This window comes from Moschus berezovskii, chromosome 9 (genome assembly GCF_049115385.1).
Source record: "Moschus berezovskii isolate FMDL1 chromosome 9, NW_MosBer_1.0, whole genome shotgun sequence".
Lineage (NCBI taxonomy): Eukaryota > Metazoa > Chordata > Mammalia > Artiodactyla > Moschidae > Moschus > Moschus berezovskii.
The window spans coordinates 83,909,559-83,928,560 of record NC_142468.1 but is presented as its reverse complement, the minus strand read 5'-3'; the positions used below and the strand labels follow the sequence as shown (position 1 = coordinate 83,928,560).

The 19,002-nt window shown below is 46.0% G+C and overlaps 1 protein-coding gene across 1 annotated transcript; it reads left to right on the top strand.

Annotated features, from left to right (window-relative positions):
* Positions 1–2,641: 2,641 nt before the first annotated feature.
* On the top strand, positions 2,642–10,545 carry OTP (orthopedia homeobox). Its single transcript, XM_055435617.1, has 3 exons — positions 2,642–2,678; positions 3,985–4,394; positions 10,015–10,545. Exons 1-3 carry the CDS (start codon positions 2,642–2,644, stop codon positions 10,543–10,545), a joined length of 978 nt encoding a protein of 325 aa, XP_055291592.1.
* The last annotated feature ends 8,457 nt before the right edge of the window (positions 10,546–19,002 follow it).

Genomic DNA, 19,002 nt, shown 5'->3' with positions numbered 1-19,002 from the left:
TTTATTTATCGACCTGAAAGATGCAGCAAAACAGAATATACGAGCGTGTGCGTGTGGGAGAAGGCTGCGCCGCCCGCGGCTGCTCTGGGGCGGCTGTGGGGCGAGGCCCCGAGCGCCGTGCACACCTGCGTAGGGCCCGCGCCCTCCCCTTCCTCCCCAGGTGGCAGCCGCTCCTCCCTCCCCAGACAGGGTGCGGAGCCGCGGGGTGCCGCCTTCCGCGGGCCCGCCGGTCTGAAGGAGCAGGGTGCGTCCGCCGGGCCTCGGCCCTAACTCTGACACTTCTCCCCACCTCTGCCCCTGCGTCCTGATCTCGGCCGCCCCCGAGCCCCACCCAGGTGGGCACGAACCCCCTCCCAGCCCCCGGGGACGTGCGGCCAGGTGCGCGTTCCGGAGCTGGGTCCAGGGAGCTCGCCGCCGGCTTCCGGGCCGCTCGCCTCCCTCTTAGAGCGCGCGCCAGGCTCCGTGGCTTCTAAATTTGGCGTTTCGTTGGGGAAGGGGAAGTTTTATAGGAAGGACTCTGCCTTAGGTCTAGGTATTCGCCTCTCAAGCAAAGCTTTTGTCTAAAGGACTTTAGGCAAAAGGCGAACACCCTCCCGGCCCCGCCGCTCGGGCTCCGCCAAGCCGCAGCCCGCGGTCCCGGCGCCCCAGTCCCGTTTAGGCCGCTTTGGCAGCAGCTTCGGCGACGACCGCGGAAGCTCGGGCCGGCCGCGAGCTTCCGGAGAAGCAATCTCCGCTGCTCGGAAGGAACCGATGTGGCTGATGCCCGACACTCACACTTGTGTGTGGATGTGCGCGCGCGCACGTGTGTGTGTGCATGGGAGGAGGGGAATGGGCTGCAGGAGAGAAGAGGAAGCAAAATTGCCCCAGAGTTCGCCTTGCAGCCTCCTTTGTCTACTTGCTCGGTCCCTGTCACACACATAGCTAAGGACACAAGCGCACGCGCGCGCGCACACACACACACACACACGCACACACAATTCCTCTCGCATCTGCTCTCAGGCAGCATTTCCAATGTTTTGTGTAAGTCAATTGGACGGCGAACAAAAAAAGCCATTTGCTCGGTATTATTTAAAACAGACTTCATAGGGCCACCCTTTTGTGGAAGCTTTATTTGCACTAAATGAATAATCTTAATTGCATCACTCTCGAATTAAAAATCAATGTTAATCAAGTTGAGAGTAGTAAATATCAGTTTTCATTGTGCCTGGGAAGAGGGCATTTTTCTTGTGTTGCAAATAAAAATACAAGTCGAATAACTTTAAAAGGACATTATGTTCTGCTACAAATACAATTGAAACGGATTGTTTAGGAGCAGATCAGAAATGGTACAGAATTTTGCACTTAATTTCCTCAGTTATCATTTACAATAAGAACCTCTGGTCTTGACAGCCAAGTCTAAACAGTAGTAAATTAGTACAAATTTATACTGATTTTACTCTAATAATAGTAATAAAAGCTTATAGATTTGGCACTAATTACATAAATGCCTAATGATCTTGAAAATTACTCTGGTTAGAAATATATTACTAATCTAAACTTTGTTGTTGGCTGGCTCTGAAAAATCAGAACATTAGAAATGGTTCGCTTCACTTGTGCAAAGCACTTTAAATTGTTCAAGTAGTTTAACATATTCGAGAGGAAAATAAAGAGCATTTAATTTTATTTACAACCTAAAGTGGAGTTGGGAGCCGTACTGAACTTAGAAACTTTGACCAAAGGAGCAGGTTGTGGGCCAGGATGATAGCGTGAGCTGCCTGAGAAGCTAGAGCGGGGCGTAGGAGGTGCAAAGTGCAAAAAAGACACCACGCTCGGGTCCACGAAGCAGACCTCGGGGCCTGGAAGCAGCGGGGAGGGCGGGGAGGGGGAGTCGAGTACTGTTGTGCGCTCTAGCCATGCCCCGAAAATGGGATTCTGTAGTCCCGGGGTCCCAGCCAGGGCGTCTGGACAGTAGGCGCAGGCCTGCTGGGCGGCAGTGAAGTCTAGGCGCGGTCTGGAGGGCGTGGTGCCTTGTTGGGCTCCGGATTGGCAGGCCTGCGCCAGCAGCAGGCCACTGTTGCCCAGCGCACAGGCCAGGGCTACTCCCGGGTCACCAAGGGGTCATGCCCTGCGCAGTCCCCTGCCCTACCACTGTCCCCGGGAAGATCCTAGCTCAGAGACACAGAGCTGCGCCTTTGGAGCGACCTGGGCGGAACCAGAAGGAAAGGTGTGCCTGGAGAAAATCTTAGGGAAAAACTGCCGTAGGTCGGGCCCAGAAGCCCAGAGCGAGGCCGAGGCGGCCGCCACTGCTTTAGCAGCTGCTCGGGGCTGGAGCAGCCCGGGCTGTCGCCGCCGCCTCCTCGGGCGGGCGCGGGCGGGCGGGCGGAGTGGGGGACTCTCCGGGCGCTGACATTTGCAGGCTGCCCTCCTGATTGGTCCCCTCGCCGAGCTGCTCACGGGTTCATTCAACTGTTAAGCACCTCCCCGTCTCTCTAAAGGACATTATAATGCAAGAAGCCCCCTTTTTAACCACAAACCGAATTTTCTTTCATTTAGGTGATCTATATATATCTATATCGTATAGCTTATAGCTTATATCTATTTTAAATAACTTAAAGCCGCTAAAATTTGGGGGGGAACAGCTTTCGCCCTGGAGCGGTGCGCGATGCTGTCTCACGCCGACCTCCTGGACGCCAGGCTAGGTGAGTGCGCGCCTCTCGCCCGGGCAGCCAGGAGAAGCCCGGGCAGGAAATTGTCAATTTGTTCCTTATTTTACCTTAATGTGCCCTAAATGGACTAATTTCTTTAAAAGTAATTGTGCTGCATTAAAGTTTAATTTAATTTAACATCGTCTTAAAAAAAAATCTACGGAATATGTAGATCCAAAGGAGTTGGGTGATGTTGTTACTTTTTGTTTTTCTTATTTTTTCACTTCCTCCCTCCCCCTTATTATTGTTATTTATTTTTTTGAAGGGGGCGATCTACCCCGTGATAATTTGTTTGGAGGCGTTTTTTTCCCTCTCTTTTCCCCTCCTGTTTGCCTTAATTTCAGATTTCTTTCTTCTCTTTTTTCCTCTCTTTCTCCCCATACCTCTTTCTGCTCCTCGTCTAAGTATGGTTGAATTTGTAAAACTCAGTCTTGAAGGAGATGCCACTGCAATAGAAGCAATTTACTAAGTGTACTCACTGAGAAAGGAGAACAGCCAGATTCATCCTCTCAGGCATCCGGCCTGTAAAGGGACTCGGCATTGCCAATCAATGGCTGAGAGGAACGTGCCTTTTATATCTCCGGAAAGAAAAGTTGAATTCTCTAAAGTTTGATTCACTGTTATGTCTAGAGACTTTACTTGAGTTTTCTTAAAGATGTCTGGGTTACTGGGCTCTGGGTTTCCGGTTTGGGAATCTTTGGTGATGGATGTGACTCCATTTTCCAAACACTTTCTCTGATTTGAGGGGGAGGCGGAGCTGATTTGGGTTGATTTCGGGGGGTGGAAATCTTGGAGACTTATTCATTTTCCGAAAGTGAGAGGGAATCGGCTGAGGGTCGGAGGTAGAGTTCTCAGACTGCCTAAGTGCAGGTGGGGCAGCAACGGAGAAAATTGTTTAATTTTCCTTCTTTCTTTTCTTTCCCCCTCCCAACACCCCCCCGCTAGGTTCTAGGATAAGCTCTGGAGTTCCTAGAACGCCGGGGGGTACGGTTCGTGAAAGGGTCTCCGAGGCATGTTTCATTGCCGGGACTAGGAGGGTTTCATTGTGGGAGAGACGAAAGCATGTGTTGTTTACTAAGCGACCCCGCTGCGGAGAGAAGGGAAAAGGCCGGGAGACGGTCTTGCAACCTGGCAATCCAGATCCTGGGGCCCCAGGCTGAGCACCCGAGGAGATTGCTCCGTAGGGCGACCGTGGGCGCAGAGGCAGCCGAGCACGGGGCTGGCAAAGGCCCACGCGGGGCGTACAGTCTCTCCTGGAATGGCCAGGGCAGTAGTGACCGCCATCCCCTTGCCTCCTCAGGTATGAAAGATGCCGCCGAGCTTCTGGGCCACCGGGAGGCGGTGAAGTGTAGGCTGGGCGTAGGGGGCTCTGACCCCGGGGGCCATCCGGGGGACCTAGCGCCCAACTCCGACCCAGTCGAGGGAGCCACTCTGCTGCCCGGGGAGGACATCACCACAGTGGGCTCTACGCCGGCCTCGCTGGCGGTGAGCGCAAAGGACCCGGACAAGCAGCCGGGGCCCCAGGGCGGCCCGAACCCCAGCCAAGCCGGTCAGCAGCAGGGCCAACAGAAGCAAAAGCGCCATCGGACGCGCTTCACCCCTGCTCAGCTCAACGAACTGGAGAGGAGCTTCGCCAAGACTCACTACCCCGACATCTTCATGCGCGAGGAGCTGGCACTTCGTATCGGGCTGACCGAGTCCCGAGTGCAGGTACGCTGGCCTTGGGCGCCAGGGAAGAAGACAAGGAGGAGGTGGGAGGAATTAGGTAAAGGAAGCAGGGTCTTTCCTTCCCTTACAGGGATCCCGGGCTAAGCTTTCCTGGGTGAAGTTAGCTCCTCTCCCCGCGAACTGGCCCCATCGATGGGCAGACAGTGCCCCCATCTCCTGCCAGTATAAACACATTTACGCAGAAACTCCTCCAAAGCGAAGTCGGCGTCATTGGATTGCTAGGTCTCTTCCTTCCCCCCACCCCACGAAGGAAATCTCTGGGTCTCCCACCTTCCGTGTCTCCTAGGCGGCTAACCCCCGCGGGCAATTCCACTCCAGCTCCCGTTATAGACAGGTGCATTAAGCCCTAATGAGTTTGTGTCAAGTGCCTGAATAAATGGGAGAATGCATCATACAATACAGAAAACACGAAAAAGGAGAAAATAAGGCGAAGTGGGAGCCTTTCAGAAAAGATCCACACCTGGGTTTTCCTGCATATCACACTCCTGCCGCGCTCAGGCAAAATACCTTCTAGCTTCGATGCTTATAAAGGCTTTGAATCTGGTGGCTTACCAATGCGCTGGGGGCAGTTGGAGCGATCCCCCACAGCCTATGAGTCCTGGTTTCCCCTAAAGTAACTTGGGCAGTGTGTGTGTGGGGTGGGTGGTGGTAGGGGGGATAAGGGCTTTCTGGTGTAGCTACCCGATTTGAAGAAAGGACATTTAGGTCAGAAAAGATTGACCAGTAGTAAACAAAATCATTACTGACCCCTTGTTCTGGTCCAACCACCCTCCAAGTTGTAAATTATATATAACTTACAAACCACACCTGTAACTTTTCTGAAAATTGGGGTATAAGAGTATAAGTCCAATGAATCTCAGATTTTTTCCACTTTTTAGAAGAATGAAAACATTATATCAAATATTTTATGGATAGGTGCTGGAGGTGAAATTGCAAAAGGGGTGGTTAGACTTGAGCTATCCAGGGTGCTGAAAACCTTCTAGCCTGTCCTCGACCGGGTCTTTTCTGTTCCTTATCCTGTGTCAGTCTCAGCTCTAGCTGCTATCAAAAATTTTAAAGATTTCCATTTTACAAATTTTAAACATCAAAGTTTAAAGGTCTCAGTTACTTTACATTTGATCTAAAAGTCAAAAGTGTTCATAATCACAGTGTTGAATTTTTCTCTCCTTTCAGCATTTTAAAGACTGTCTAACCTTCTGTTTTAAACAGTCAGCAAATAAATGTCATTGGGGACTTAAGGTGGTCAAGTTAATAAAGGGTATAACACACTATATTAACATTTTTACTCAGTGTAAATCTGGTGGTTTCTTTAGTGAACTCTGGAAGCCCTGAACCATGGGCCATTGAAATTAAGCATCAGAGGCACGTTAATTGATGCTCTTAAGCTTTTTTTTTTTTAAACCTTGCTCCTCTTTTAAATCTGAAATTGAGTTCATACCTTAACAGAAATATACAATTTCAATATTTTCATTACTGTTAATGATAGTACTGACTTGTTAAAATCCTGTTGGTTCAAAATTCATAAATTTTTTTCACTCAAGAGAAATACTATATAATAATTTTTAAGGACTAAAATGCTGTTGCTTAACCTAGGGTTACTACTAATTAGTTTGAATTAAAATAGAACTTAGAATCACAAATAAAATATAATTGGACAACTGACTTTATGAAAAAAGAAAATGAGGTCTATTAAACTTTATTAGGTCTTCCAAAGGTTAATGGCAGTGATTCTTTTAATATAAAAGGTTATAAATGAAATAAAGTACAAACTATGTAATAGAAACAGTTATTTTTAAGAAGTACACAAAAGAATAATCAAGAAGGATAGAGACAGAGTACTTTAATTGTTCTAGCATAATGTTCAACCAAAGATAATAGCTTAATGCTGCTGATAGGAAAAATTTAATAGAATGGTAATTTCAATATTTTTAAAAATAATGTTCCATAGTTTAAAAAGTAATCAGATCAACATAACCTTCTTAATTAACATTTCAAAATGATTAACATTATGTAATGTAATGCAAAAATAATTTATGTAAAATGTATTTACTTCGCAATTCACTGTATCTTTGCTCCTTGACCAAATTCAAATTAAGTAGTAATTGGTTTATGTTCTTATATGATGAGTACTTCATAGTTTTCTTCATAGTTAACAGATTGCCACAAATTCTTTTCAGTATGTGGGCCACTGCACTGATTAAAAATGATCTAAACATTTAATTTATTGCAATTGTATGTTTTTAAAGATACGTTTTGATTCTAGACTAAATGATCCAATATACTTATTTTTATCTATATCTGCCATATATCATCCTTTTAAGTATTTATTAAAGCACCTCTACTCACACGGAGGCCAATTCCATGTCTGATATCACTTCTCTTTTCTGGCTAGTGTAATAAAACCATTCCTTTTATAGCATGCCATTATTAGAAACCAATTTCAGAATTATTTATAACCTGGAATGGCTTATTAAGCAGCAATGCGAGAATCATGCAAATTATGCGATCAAATGCAATATAATAAGCATAATCATTAGTCTCTAGCACGGATTAATTAACTTTCAATATTTTATTTACATAAAAACCAAATCAGTGAAATAACTTCTGCACAGTCAGGCTTGCCTTTCAATATTTTATACGAACAAAAATAATGTGCTGTAATTCCATTGACCGTGTCCCCCAGAATGGCCCTGTCACCTGCCACATCTTAATAGGGGGACAAGCTGAGAGTATTTTCTAGTTTTCTAATGGAATGAGAAATTGCATTTTCTTCCTCTCCCAGCACTATTAAAGTGTAATGAATTCAGCCCAGAGTTCACGGCTGGCTGATCGAAATGAACCTGAGATCTAGGCTTTAATACAGCTCCCCAGATTTCCTCCCAAATCTTCACATTAATCATTTGCTGGATTCCAATGAGATCTTCATAAAGCGTTTGCTTCGAGGGGGGAAAAAAGTAATATTCTCTCTTTCTCCTCTCTTTCTCTATTTCTGAGCCATTTATAGGTGAGGAATTAAACGGGCTATATATTTTAAAATACATTTACAGTATGTCTATATTACTGTAACAGCAGATATCATGAAAGTGGATTTTTAAATTCCAACCTCCATTAGATTCTCACTGTTGTATTAAGCATCTTCTGAGAAGAGCTGCATTTCAAACTGAGTACAAAGTTGGCTGTGGCTGCGGTTAATATATTTCCTGGAGTTGTCATCTGTGCATTCTCAAAATCTCCCTTAGGTTTTACCTGCATTTTAATCCGTCATGCTCTAGTTTTCAAGTGGAAACATTCACATTTTAAAAACATATGCATCATAGCTTGGAACGGAGGTGCTCAGACCCCATGCAGATTTTTTTTTTCCCAATCCCAGTAAGCCATGAAACATAAAAAATTTTGTAGCCATCATTTGACTACTAACCCTCAAACATAATTGAGCACAATTTTTCGATTATTTCTACAATATTTAGTTCTTCAACAGCTGTTCTTTTCCACTTGTGCCTGAGATTCAGAAATCTTTCTGGCAGGCATGTTTTCTACTGAGATTCTTCTGGGCAATTCCTCCCCCCTTTCTTCTGTTTCTTTCCCCACTCTCCACACCATGCCCACCGCAAACAGTCAAACATTTCAGAATCCACTGACATTTGCAGAGTGCTGGGAACACGTCTTTAATCTATAGATACCTTTTGAAATATATCTGGGCATAGAATGTGAGGTGTGGGGACCATTTTGGTTACAGACACCGTCCTGTCTAGGGCTCCACCTGGTCCAGCCTTGGATGGATAATGCAAAGCGACCTGTGGCAGTCGGTCTCCTTGAGGTGCTTTCCTGGGCTCCTGTGGGTTACTTTCCGCTAACAGCTCAATCCTCGGCCTGCTGCCGCATTGATCCCAGTCTCTATCTAGGGCCCTGCTGCCTCATTAATCCGCTGCGCCACCAGCTCAAGGGGCTTTAGCAGGGAAAGGACCCTGCATCTTTACCCAATCTGGACACTACAGTAGGCAAAAACGTGGAAAATGAGGTAGAAACCAGAAAGAGATAAAGTGGTGGGTGATGGTGCATGTATGGTAGGAAAGCCAGGGCCAGCCCAAAGGCTGAAGAGAATTCTAGATTGCAGCGCTGTTCATATTGGTAAACAGAGAGCATAGCTCCACCGGCTTGGGTGTGTATAATTGTTTACTGGGAAAGGTGGTCAGGTACTCCCATACTTGTGATACTTTAGTTTGCAGAATAAACACTAAATAATTTGGATTATCGCATGACCTTACACTGGTCAAGTTGCATTGACCAAATCAAATTATGAGAAAATTCAATCAGTACCTAAGCTGTGTCCCACATCATTTACATTTATGCATAGTAAACCCCCAGCTGACTATATTTTGAACTGTAAGCCTGCCAAATGGACATGCTGGCTTAAAAAAAAAAATTAAACATGGGGTAAGGGGAAGCTTTCTTGGTCAGGCAGTTTAACTTAATATCTTTTGGGAAGAATGTTTCCTTCCCCTGTGGTAGTGAATTTCACATTGACAGGCAAATTTGTCTTATAAAGTCTGAACTTCCAGGGTCCACTGTTAAGAAAAAACTAATAGGAAAATTATTTTCATTTGGAGTATATTTTATCAAACACATCTCCTTTAAAAAGACATCTGGGTTTGTCTGAGCAAAATTAAATTTGATTCATAGGTAGTGTGAGCTTTAAACTTGACTTCCTTTGGTTTGTAGTGGTCAGAAAATGTGCTTTTAATTTATAGATGAAATGAGGGGGTGGGAGTGGGGTTGAGGGAACTGGAGACTTTGTTATTTGGGATCCTCAGTAAATTCTTGGAAATAATAGATTTGAAAGCCCTGAGGCTTAGGGCTCCAGCAGCAGGTTCCAGCACACCTGCACAACCCAGATAAAGGTACCCTCAGAGGGGCTTAAGCAGGAGGCACGGACTTGTGGCAGTAGTACCAGTTGCTACGAATCAGAAGTCACTGAGGTGACCGAAACTACACTGTAGCTCAGTGGCGCTTGCTTTCCCACATGGATCACTACGTTAAGCTCTCCGCTCCGTCATCCGTGGCGTTAGGGGTTTTCTTTTGTCTTTCGATTTTGAAACCGGCTTTGTCATCCACAGCTCTTCATCAATTTCCAAATTTCCAGCGTTTCTGAAAATTCTATACCCCATCATTGTTATAGGCACGCTATTAGGCCACACGGGTACACGTTTATCTTCATTTGTACACCTGTGGGTCCAGGTTTGACAACATGCCTGCCTGCAGACCAGTGCGTCTAAGCGGTTCGCAGAATGTGCCCGCGCGCAGGGGCGTGGTGAATGCTGCGTGTGGTGTCTGTCTGCACGGGGTGTAAGTGCTCCCGGGCACGGTCACTCAGGACTCCCGGAATTGGCGCCCGGTGGAGGCCCGGGGCGCCGGTTGCCTAGGGCTGCTGGAGAACCAGGGTCCCGGGCTGCGTGTGGGGGCGCGCCGGGCCGATGGCACGTGTTCGGCCTGGGGCCGAGAGGGTGGACCTGCCGCGGGTTTCTCGGGCTCGGGCCCCCGGCGCTCCTGGCCCGCCCGCGGGCTAACAGCGCCCTGTGTGTCTCCCCACCCCCGTCCGCTCCAGGTCTGGTTCCAGAACCGGCGCGCTAAGTGGAAGAAGCGCAAGAAGACCACCAACGTGTTCCGCGCGCCGGGCACGCTGCTGCCCACGCCAGGCCTGCCCCAGTTCCCGTCGGCTGCCGCCGCCGCCGCCGCCGCCATGGGAGACAGCCTGTGCTCTTTCCACGCCAACGACACCCGCTGGGCGGCGGCCGCCATGCCGGGCGTGTCGCAGCTGCCGCTGCCGCCGGCGCTGGGCAGGCAGCAAGCCATGGCGCAGTCGCTGTCCCAGTGCAGCCTGGCGGCCGGGCCGCCGCCCAACTCCATGGGCCTGTCCAACAGCTTGGCGGGCTCCAACGGCGCGGGGCTGCAGTCGCACCTCTACCAGCCCGCCTTCCCCGGCATGGTGCCCGCCTCCCTCCCCGGCCCCAGCAACGTCTCCGGCTCGCCCCAGCTCTGCAGCTCCCCGGACAGCAGCGACGTGTGGCGGGGCACGAGCATCGCCTCCCTCCGCCGCAAGGCGCTAGAGCACACAGTCTCCATGAGCTTCACTTAATGCCGCCGCGCCCGGCCCGCTCCGCCCCCGGCACCGCCCCCCGGTCCGCCCCGAGGCCCCGGCGGCGCGCGCCCGGGCCCCGCGCTCCCTGCCCCGGCCCTCGCCCGGGCGCCCTGCCCCGCTCTGCCGCCGCGGCCCCGGCGCCGGCGCCCTGCTCCCTCCCCGCCCGGCCTCCACCGCGTCTCGCCCGGCCCTTCCTTCCCCGCGTCCTCCACTCTCCCGGGCGCACCCCAAGCCGCGGCCCGCGGGGCCGCCCTCCCGCCTGACTCCGCTCCCCGCGCCCTCCGCGCCGCGCCCGGCCCCGCCCGCAGCCCAGTCGCGAGCGCCCGGCCCCGCGCTCTCCCGCGCCCCGCCGCCGCCCGGCTCGCACTCGCCGCGCTCGCGCCATCCCGGCCTGCCGACTGGCGGCTCTCCCACCCACACCTTCTCCAGGACGCCTGCGGCCCCTCGCCCCGCGCCTCGCCCCGGCTCCCTTCTTGCCCCGCGCCTCATATGGCACCGCTCCCGCGCCCTGCCGAAAGCATCCTTCCCGCCATTTTACTTAGCAGGGAGTAGACTCAGGATCTGAAATCAGACACCAATGGACTGGTTTGTGGGCAGAAACACACACTCACCCCCGCACTCTCGCTCACTCTCAGACACTACACGCGCGCGCGCACACTCATACACAGTGCACCTAGGTCACACACGGACGTGTTCAAGGGACAGCACAATGTTAGGATTTTTGTCTAAAAGGAGGACAAGCATCTACTACCAACCGCCTCATCCGAGGGCCTCACTGATTACAATTTGATTTATCCCCGTATCCTTGCACCGAACTCCTTTCTTTCTTCTCCCACCATCCGTTCCTTGCCTTGTCCATCCAGTCACATACATGCAGCCCTGTACTGGCTTGCAAGAGAACATTTTTGTTTCATCTTACTTTTATTTTCTTAAGTACAACTATGTGAGGGTACTGAGGGAAGGCTTCTCAGGAGGAACATGTCAGTGGATTGGGTGGCTGGAGTAGACTAAAGCAGTCGTGTGATGAAGAGGTGATCTTACCCATTTTGATAAATGTCTTTATGAGAAAGAATAAAAGAAACATGTAAGAAAAATTTCCTTTTGTAAAAGCTAAAGCCACATCTTTTTTTCTGGATCCTTCAGGACTGGGGTTGGTTTGCTTCCTTTTTTCCGTCTCTCTCTCCTCGCGCTGCTCTGTGCCCTTGGTTGTTTTGTGGTCGTCCTGTCGTTCCTCGTGCCCCTCGGCCACTGCCCTGGCCCCTGCCGGCTGCCGAAGGGTGCACTCAGGCATCTACAACCCTGCAACTTTGTACAGAGAAACGCAATCAGCTCTTTCTGCATGTGCTGGTCAAATCCAAACCCAGAGAACAGAAGCGCTTTCGAAGAATGAACAAACATGTGAAATAGGATGTTTTGTGTAGATAAAGCATTCTTGTTACATACTGGTCAATTTGTGATATGTTTTAACTTATTGTCTGTGCTTATTTATGGAATTTGGTTTTCTTAATAAATGTTTGAGCTAATATAAAGCATATTACTTGACTTTTCCGAACAAGTTTATATCAAGTTAAATGTAAATGGATAAAATAAAATCATTTTCAGTATGTGATACGGAGAATGATGGGTTTCGGTGTGACTTTGAATGACAGAAGGGTCTCGTGGGGGCAAGGGCAGAGAACTTTTCTAAGAGGTTCTCAGTTGGTGCTCAGGTGGCGGGATCCCCGCGTCTGAAACTCGTCCGCCCTTCGGTGGGCTTGGGTTCAGTTCCCAGGTCGCACCGCACCCTAGGCTGGACTCACGGACATAGCGTCCCCGCCCGCAGGCCTAGCCTGCAGTCTCCGGGTGCGCAGGCCGGAAGTGAGAAGCCGCGCGGCGATCGCCTCATGCGAGCTCGAGGCCTCGCGAGGCTTCAGGTCGACCCCTGCCTCTGAGCCCAAGATGGGCTTCCGGGCGCAGCTGCCCGCACTTAACGCAGGGCCTGAGAGTTGATAAGCTTCTCGCGTGAACGGTTTCTACCGGACAAAGCAGAGGACCGGAGCCCTCGTCATCGGGCTGCGTCTGGAAGGACCCCGGTGAAGCGTGGAGAGCTCTGGAGCTCTGCCTTCTGGCGTCTGCCCCAAGGGACCCGGTGGACTAGAGGGCCCGGGGCCCGTCCCCTGGGGCCCAGGCCTCGAGGCCGTCCGAAGGAGGCGGCCGGTCCCCTCCATGTCGGGGGTCCAGGCGAGGCCTCAGACACCTGGGGCTCCAGCTGGGGGCACATCGTCGGGAGAAGGGTGTCGGGGCGCCCTGGCTGCGCATCAGGGCCTCTCAGGCCTTCCCTGCTTTACTCTGGGTTTGCTCTGGTTTTCTGAGGCTCCATGCTTGGGTCGAGCTAACCTCAAATTTAGCCATGTGTTCAGCGCACGTCCCCACACTAACTGGTAGTGAAAAATTGCTGCAGTTTGTTTGCGGTAGAATGAGGCGGAAGGCTTCGGGGTTTTTTTTTAAACTCGAAGGCAAATCGGTATCGCAGTCTTCCTTTGGAAGACTAACCAAAATCAATCTTGTGGTTTGAAATTTAACGGTCATTATAGGCATTAAAATGCACCTTTTCCCATGGGAATATTTCTCATTTGGTTGCAACAGAATGGAAACCCTAAAAACACCCTTGTTCTAGAACACAATTTCAAACCGTTGGGCTAGGTGTGAGCTTAAGGCACTGTTGTAATTTGTTACTCAACTAAGAGAACACAATGGGATCTCATGGAAGGTGAAGACACAAAGGCATGGTTTTCTATGATAATGAAAAATCATTGGTTCATGTTATCTTAGGAATTTTAATTAAAGGGGTTCACACAATATTTCAGTTATACATTTTCTAAAGGGTATATAATGTTAGAGGGTATTTCTAAAGGGTATTTAATATAATGTTAAAATATTAAGATAAAAACAGGCTCGTGGGATTTCATATAAAATGGAACAGTTTTATATTTTAGAACTCATCTTAGATTTTAATTTAGCAGTGTGATAACCAAATTTCTAAAATATCTGTAGATGAAAAATACTTTTCCTTGTTTTTGCATTTTGTCATATTCTCCGTTGGCTTAGTACTTTTTTCTTTTTTTAAAGTTGAATTTGTGGATACTGTAATCTCAAGTCACATTTAAGAGATCAGTACAAATCACACATTGTTTCACCACTGAGCATAGAAGGTTGTTTACAAGGATGCTAATTTTAGAGCTTTTTTATGCTGCTATAAAGCATAACTTTATGATGTAGGAATGCAATAAAGGATGCTAAGTGGAATCTTTAAAAATTGTATTTCTGAAAGGCAAGGGAAATGGGACTTTCATTTGAAAAAAAATGGGGCAACTCAGAACACTGATGAGAAGTTGCAAATCAACTGAAGTGATAGATGCTTTCAAAGATACTTATATTTCATAATGTAATGGTTATTTATCAATATTATAATGAAAGTGTGCAGAGTTTTTCACTTGACCTGACTCTGGAATAATATTTGTTTCTATGGCAATAGATTTTTGTATTAAGAATTCTGAAGATTCTAATGTCATAGATGCCATTAGCATAAGGGAAGGCAACGTGGTCTAAATTGTTAAGGTTGACAGTTTAGCAGTGATAAAAAGCAGATAATAAGAATCTCAATCACAAGCCTGAGAGATTTCTGCATTTTGAGGGAGAAAAAAAAACTAACAACAGAGTCATGCTTCATATTACTTTTTTACTCCTTATCAGCAATTATGACTCAAAACTGTTAAAGTTTTAAAAATAACTAATTATATTCTATAAGGAAAGAGAGACAGTAACGATGAGTAATATCAGAGAACAAGGCAGATAAGTACAGCATGTCAGATGTCCTGCCTCTGATGAATTGTACTTTTTGCTGAGTAGTCTTTTTTGGCATTGAATACCATCACCACGTGCTAGCTAGAAAAAGTCAAAGTCTATTATGATGTAACTATATGATTGATTTATTTGAATACACACTTTTATCTTTGTATCTTTATTTTTCAGTATCGGTGCTGAATATCATACATGGCATGCAAGTGATGGCATAGTAATGATGTTGCACTTAGTTTACCTTTTGTTGATGGTGGGAGAAACAGAATATAGGAATTCAGCCTACTCGAGATGATGTTAGATACTGAATAGAAAATGGCATGCAGAGCAGTTTGGGTAAATCAAGGTAGATGTAAATGGAAAATGTAGAGGAAGTTCTGACTTTGAGGCAATTTATGTTTGATGTCATCAGTGACTGCTTACCTTGAAAATGAAAATGTTTTTAATTTGTGTTCTGGACTTCATGTATTAATTTTTAGGGTAAAGAAAAAACTTAACTCACAAAGATGTGTCTTCTAGTAATGGCAGTAGTTAACCTGTCAATTGAAAGAATGTAACCTTCCTTTTCTCCTTTTCATGACATAAAGATAATCTTATCTGAGGGCATTTATGTGAAGAAATAACAGCATGGCATGGTGAAACTACTGGCTCATTAATCCTGGCATCTACTTCCTACAGGGTTCCTAGATTAGTTAGATTCATTCATCGGGCATTTCAGAGTTTTTGATTTGTCACCATTGGCTAGGTTCACTGAGTTCAGACTAAATTGAGCCAGAAGCAGTGTTTATTAGTAATTTTGTAGTACAGGCTACCCTAATAATTCAACCCAAATATCTCATCTGAAAAATATCCATTCACCCTCGCTCCTAATGTGGGTTGCAGCTGTGTTCATAGGGAATTGAAAGAACACAAGTGATTGGGCATGTATTTTCTAAATTATTAATATGATGGCTAATAGCTGTAAACCCATCTTCGTATCCAATGCAGAAATTATGATTCATTTTAAAAATGAAAGCAGCAGCAAAGGGGGGCACCCCCTGCCTGGCTCTCTGCTAACTCTCATCAGTGCAGAGCATTTGGTACTGGAACCATGGCCTGTTTACATGTGGTCATTACAGAGAGAAACAGAACAATGCTTTTCCTCATGCATACTCTATCAAAACAAGGCCTGAATTTGTACAACTTACTGGAACATGCTTTTAAGGAATTTCAGGCATGAGCTACACAGAGGGCCCTCTTTTGCATTTGACAATGTCATAATCAGTCTTCAGGCAGACACAATTAGTTTGTGCAGTTAAGCTGCATCTTCCATCCTTATGATTAGATACCCATACACCCCAGTGTCCATCTTTAAAGCCACCTTGAATTATATATATACTTATTGCAGTTGCTCCTGCTGCCACAATTCCTCTTAGTTCTGAGTTGAAGTAATTTGCAAGTACCAAGAAATATATAGTTAACTTATAAGACACCTATACTATATATTCTTTATGTCTTTCATTTAAATGTCACAGGACTTTATGTGCTTTTTACTCTCAGTCCTTATTGATTCTGTTTCAGATGATCCCAATCAAGGTCAGTTTAAGAACTCCTAGAAGCCCTTAGCACTGAAAAGATAATGTGATTCTTATGAAATTAGAAATACTAAATTGAAAAACACAAAACATACATATACTGAAATTAAATCCTTTCTAGACTTTCTAATTTCTGAATTCTCAATGAGCTCAGTGGAGTTGAGTTGGTCTCTCTTTTTGCTGCCCTTGCTTTATTAGTTATCACCTGTTTAGTCTGCTATTAGGTACTCCAATACTGGTTTCAGAAATAACATTTTCTGAGGGTATCTATTACTTTTCCTCCAGTAGCCCACATTTGCACCCCATTTTTCAGCTGCTCGGGGGCATTATCTCACTTAAATCATCATGGCATCTTTATGAGGTAGATATTATAATCTCTATTTTACAAAGAAATTGAGACTTATAGGTAACTGTGATAAAATTAAATACGGTTTCAAGAGTCTAGGAACACTCATTTCCTGTTAAACTTTATCCTCTTTTTAGAGGTTAATTCTTTCATGATAGTTCTAGTGTGCCACTGAGAAGGCTCTTTATTGTATGAGCAATCTTTATCAATGAAATTGTCCCCTTGTGACATCTCTGGGCTGAGGTGGCCGGAAACTTGGGAACTAGCTCTGGGAACACTTCGTGGTGGGTGGCATTATACTGAAGAGGGGGTGGTTTGTCCACAAGGGAGAGGATCCGTAACTCCCTTGGTGCTTCCAGTATGTTTCTTGTCTGTCCCTGCAAAATTTTATGGGGTATCTTTTGATGTTGCTTTTATGTAATATTAAGTAGTCACAACTCAAGCTATTTCTCACCTTTCTGTTCTCCACATATTACTAGCCCTCTGTCAATCATAGAATTATAAAATCTTAGCATTTGAAGGGCTCTTTGAAGTCACGTTGTTCAAATTTCTTGACTACAGTTGTCTGTTTTTTACTTCTCACCAAGTGGACTGGCAGATTCTGGTTGAACACAAAACCTCTATTATTGGCCAAACTTCCAGTAAGTGTTGGCTTGGCCAAGAAGTTCATTTGTGTTTTTCTGTAAGACTGAGCTTAGTCTGCCTCATGCTCTTTCTTCTATAGTCTTACCTCATTGGGGACTTTCTATTACACCTCTTAGTACTGAAATTATTTTTCATTTTAGTCTTTTTTTAATATTTATATCAGTCACTGTAACCACTGGGCTATGCTGTGGAACCAGAGAAACCTCTCTGGCTGAACATAACTACGGTTTGTTCTTGCTTATACAAACTGCACTGTAAGTGAAGTGATTCTGTGGACACCGTCCCTCCATGTGTGACTCAGCGATCCAAGCTGTTTTCATTTTGTGGCTTGACTACTTCACTATAGGGTTTCCTTCATCTTTGGGGAAGGAAACGAAAGAACTTGAAGGTGTGAATTGACTCTAATGCTTTGGGCCAAACTTCTGTTCAAGATTCAGTAAGCAAGAGCTAGTTAGATGGCTTTCCCTAGTGGCAAGAGGGCTGGCAAATGTAGGGGAGCACGTGGATTGTCAGTGAGTAGAATATCTCTGGCACAGTTTTATTTTCCCTGTTATAAACACCTCTAGTTCTCTTAACATGTTTTTCATACTTGGAAGTCAACTGTTTTTTTGTGTGTGCTTATTGACAAGGAATGGGGGTGGGAGGGTGCTAGAGAAATTAATGATATCCAAGCTCTTGAGAAACCTACCATGTAATTAAGGGGACAAGACAGATATATATTTAAAAAGAAAACTGTACAAGGCAGTTTTTAATCATTTGATCAAGTGCTCAGGATCCATATTTTAAATGAAATGGAAATTCAAAGAAGCAGGAACTCCTTGCAGATAGAATTCCTGGGCAAGGCTGCCTGAAGGAGCTGGGCCACAGAGGATGGCAGTGTCATCCTTGAGATTTTCTTCTCCACTTTAGTAGAGTTCTTTTGACTTTTCCTTGTAGGTCTCATTTCACATCAGTAAACTGCGTTTGGTTTCCTATATTATTACTAAATTCTCCACTTGACCTCTTAAATTTGAAGCCATTGATCAGATTCAGGCCTATAATAACCAGGACAAGCCATGGTGGACCATCTGCTACATTCATGTTAACAGCCGTTCATAACCTGGTATAGTGCTATCAATATCACTGACACTACCCCGCTGGACAAACTGCAGCAGTATAATTTCCCAATGTCTAACATAGACTCTGGCACACAGTAGGTATTCAGTAGATGTTTATTAAGTTGAATTTCAGATATGTTGGTGTTAAACCTCCCAGCTTACTGCACTTGCTATTTGTCTGTCATATCTCAGGGAGTAGTTACCACTTTTAAAATATCATATATTAAAGGGCTTCCGTTAAGGTGAAAAACAAACGAATTACTCCTAATAACAAGCAAAATAATAAATTCATTCTCACCAAAAGAGACCATGCTCATTCTATGGTGAGCTCCTTGCTCACTTGGAGTAAACTGGCCACCTGTGGGAGGCTAATTACCTTTTCCAAAGAACTAAGGGTCCACGTAGCATCTTTGAAAAGATAATTTAGTAAGTGATGCTCAGGTATCTTGGAAGAGTTAATATGCCACTCTTAGAAACTCCAGTGACTGGATTGTTTTCACAATAGAGGGAGGAGCACACGCTTGCCAGGAAACCAGCTGTTTTGAATTTCCCTGTTGGAAGACTTAAGAGCTTCATTTTCATTTTAAACTTAGTAGCTTCTCTGAGAACTGATTGTATGCTCTGAGACATTTCAGGTTTGAAGAGTTATGATGCAAATTTTCTCCTTAGGCAGAACTCCAAAGCAGGACCTTCAGGTTCTGGTAGGGACTGCTCGTTAGGAGGTTGCTGCTTCTCAGGGAGATAGGTCTTCTTTTCCTGCTAGTTAAAACGTCAGTCTTTGTCCTGCCTCTACTCTGTCATAGTTGGGGACCATGAAGAAATGCAGCGCAGTTTGGAGAACATAGTTGTCATCCTTGGTCAGCCATTATCTTACTGGATGGTCTTGGTCCTGTCTCTTAGCAACTGTGCGGTTCTGTTTCCTCAGATGGTATCTTTCCCAGTGCTCACCATTTAT

Coding starts and splice junctions, on each gene's coding strand:
- OTP (XM_055435617.1), top strand. CDS start 2,642: ATGCTGTCTCACGCCGACCTCCTGGACGCCAGGCTAG. Junction 2,679..3,984: donor CCTCCTGGACGCCAGGCTAG/GTGAGTGCGCGC, acceptor TTGCCTCCTCAG/GTATGAAAGATGCCGCCGAG. Junction 4,395..10,014: donor TGACCGAGTCCCGAGTGCAG/GTACGCTGGCCT, acceptor CGTCCGCTCCAG/GTCTGGTTCCAGAACCGGCG.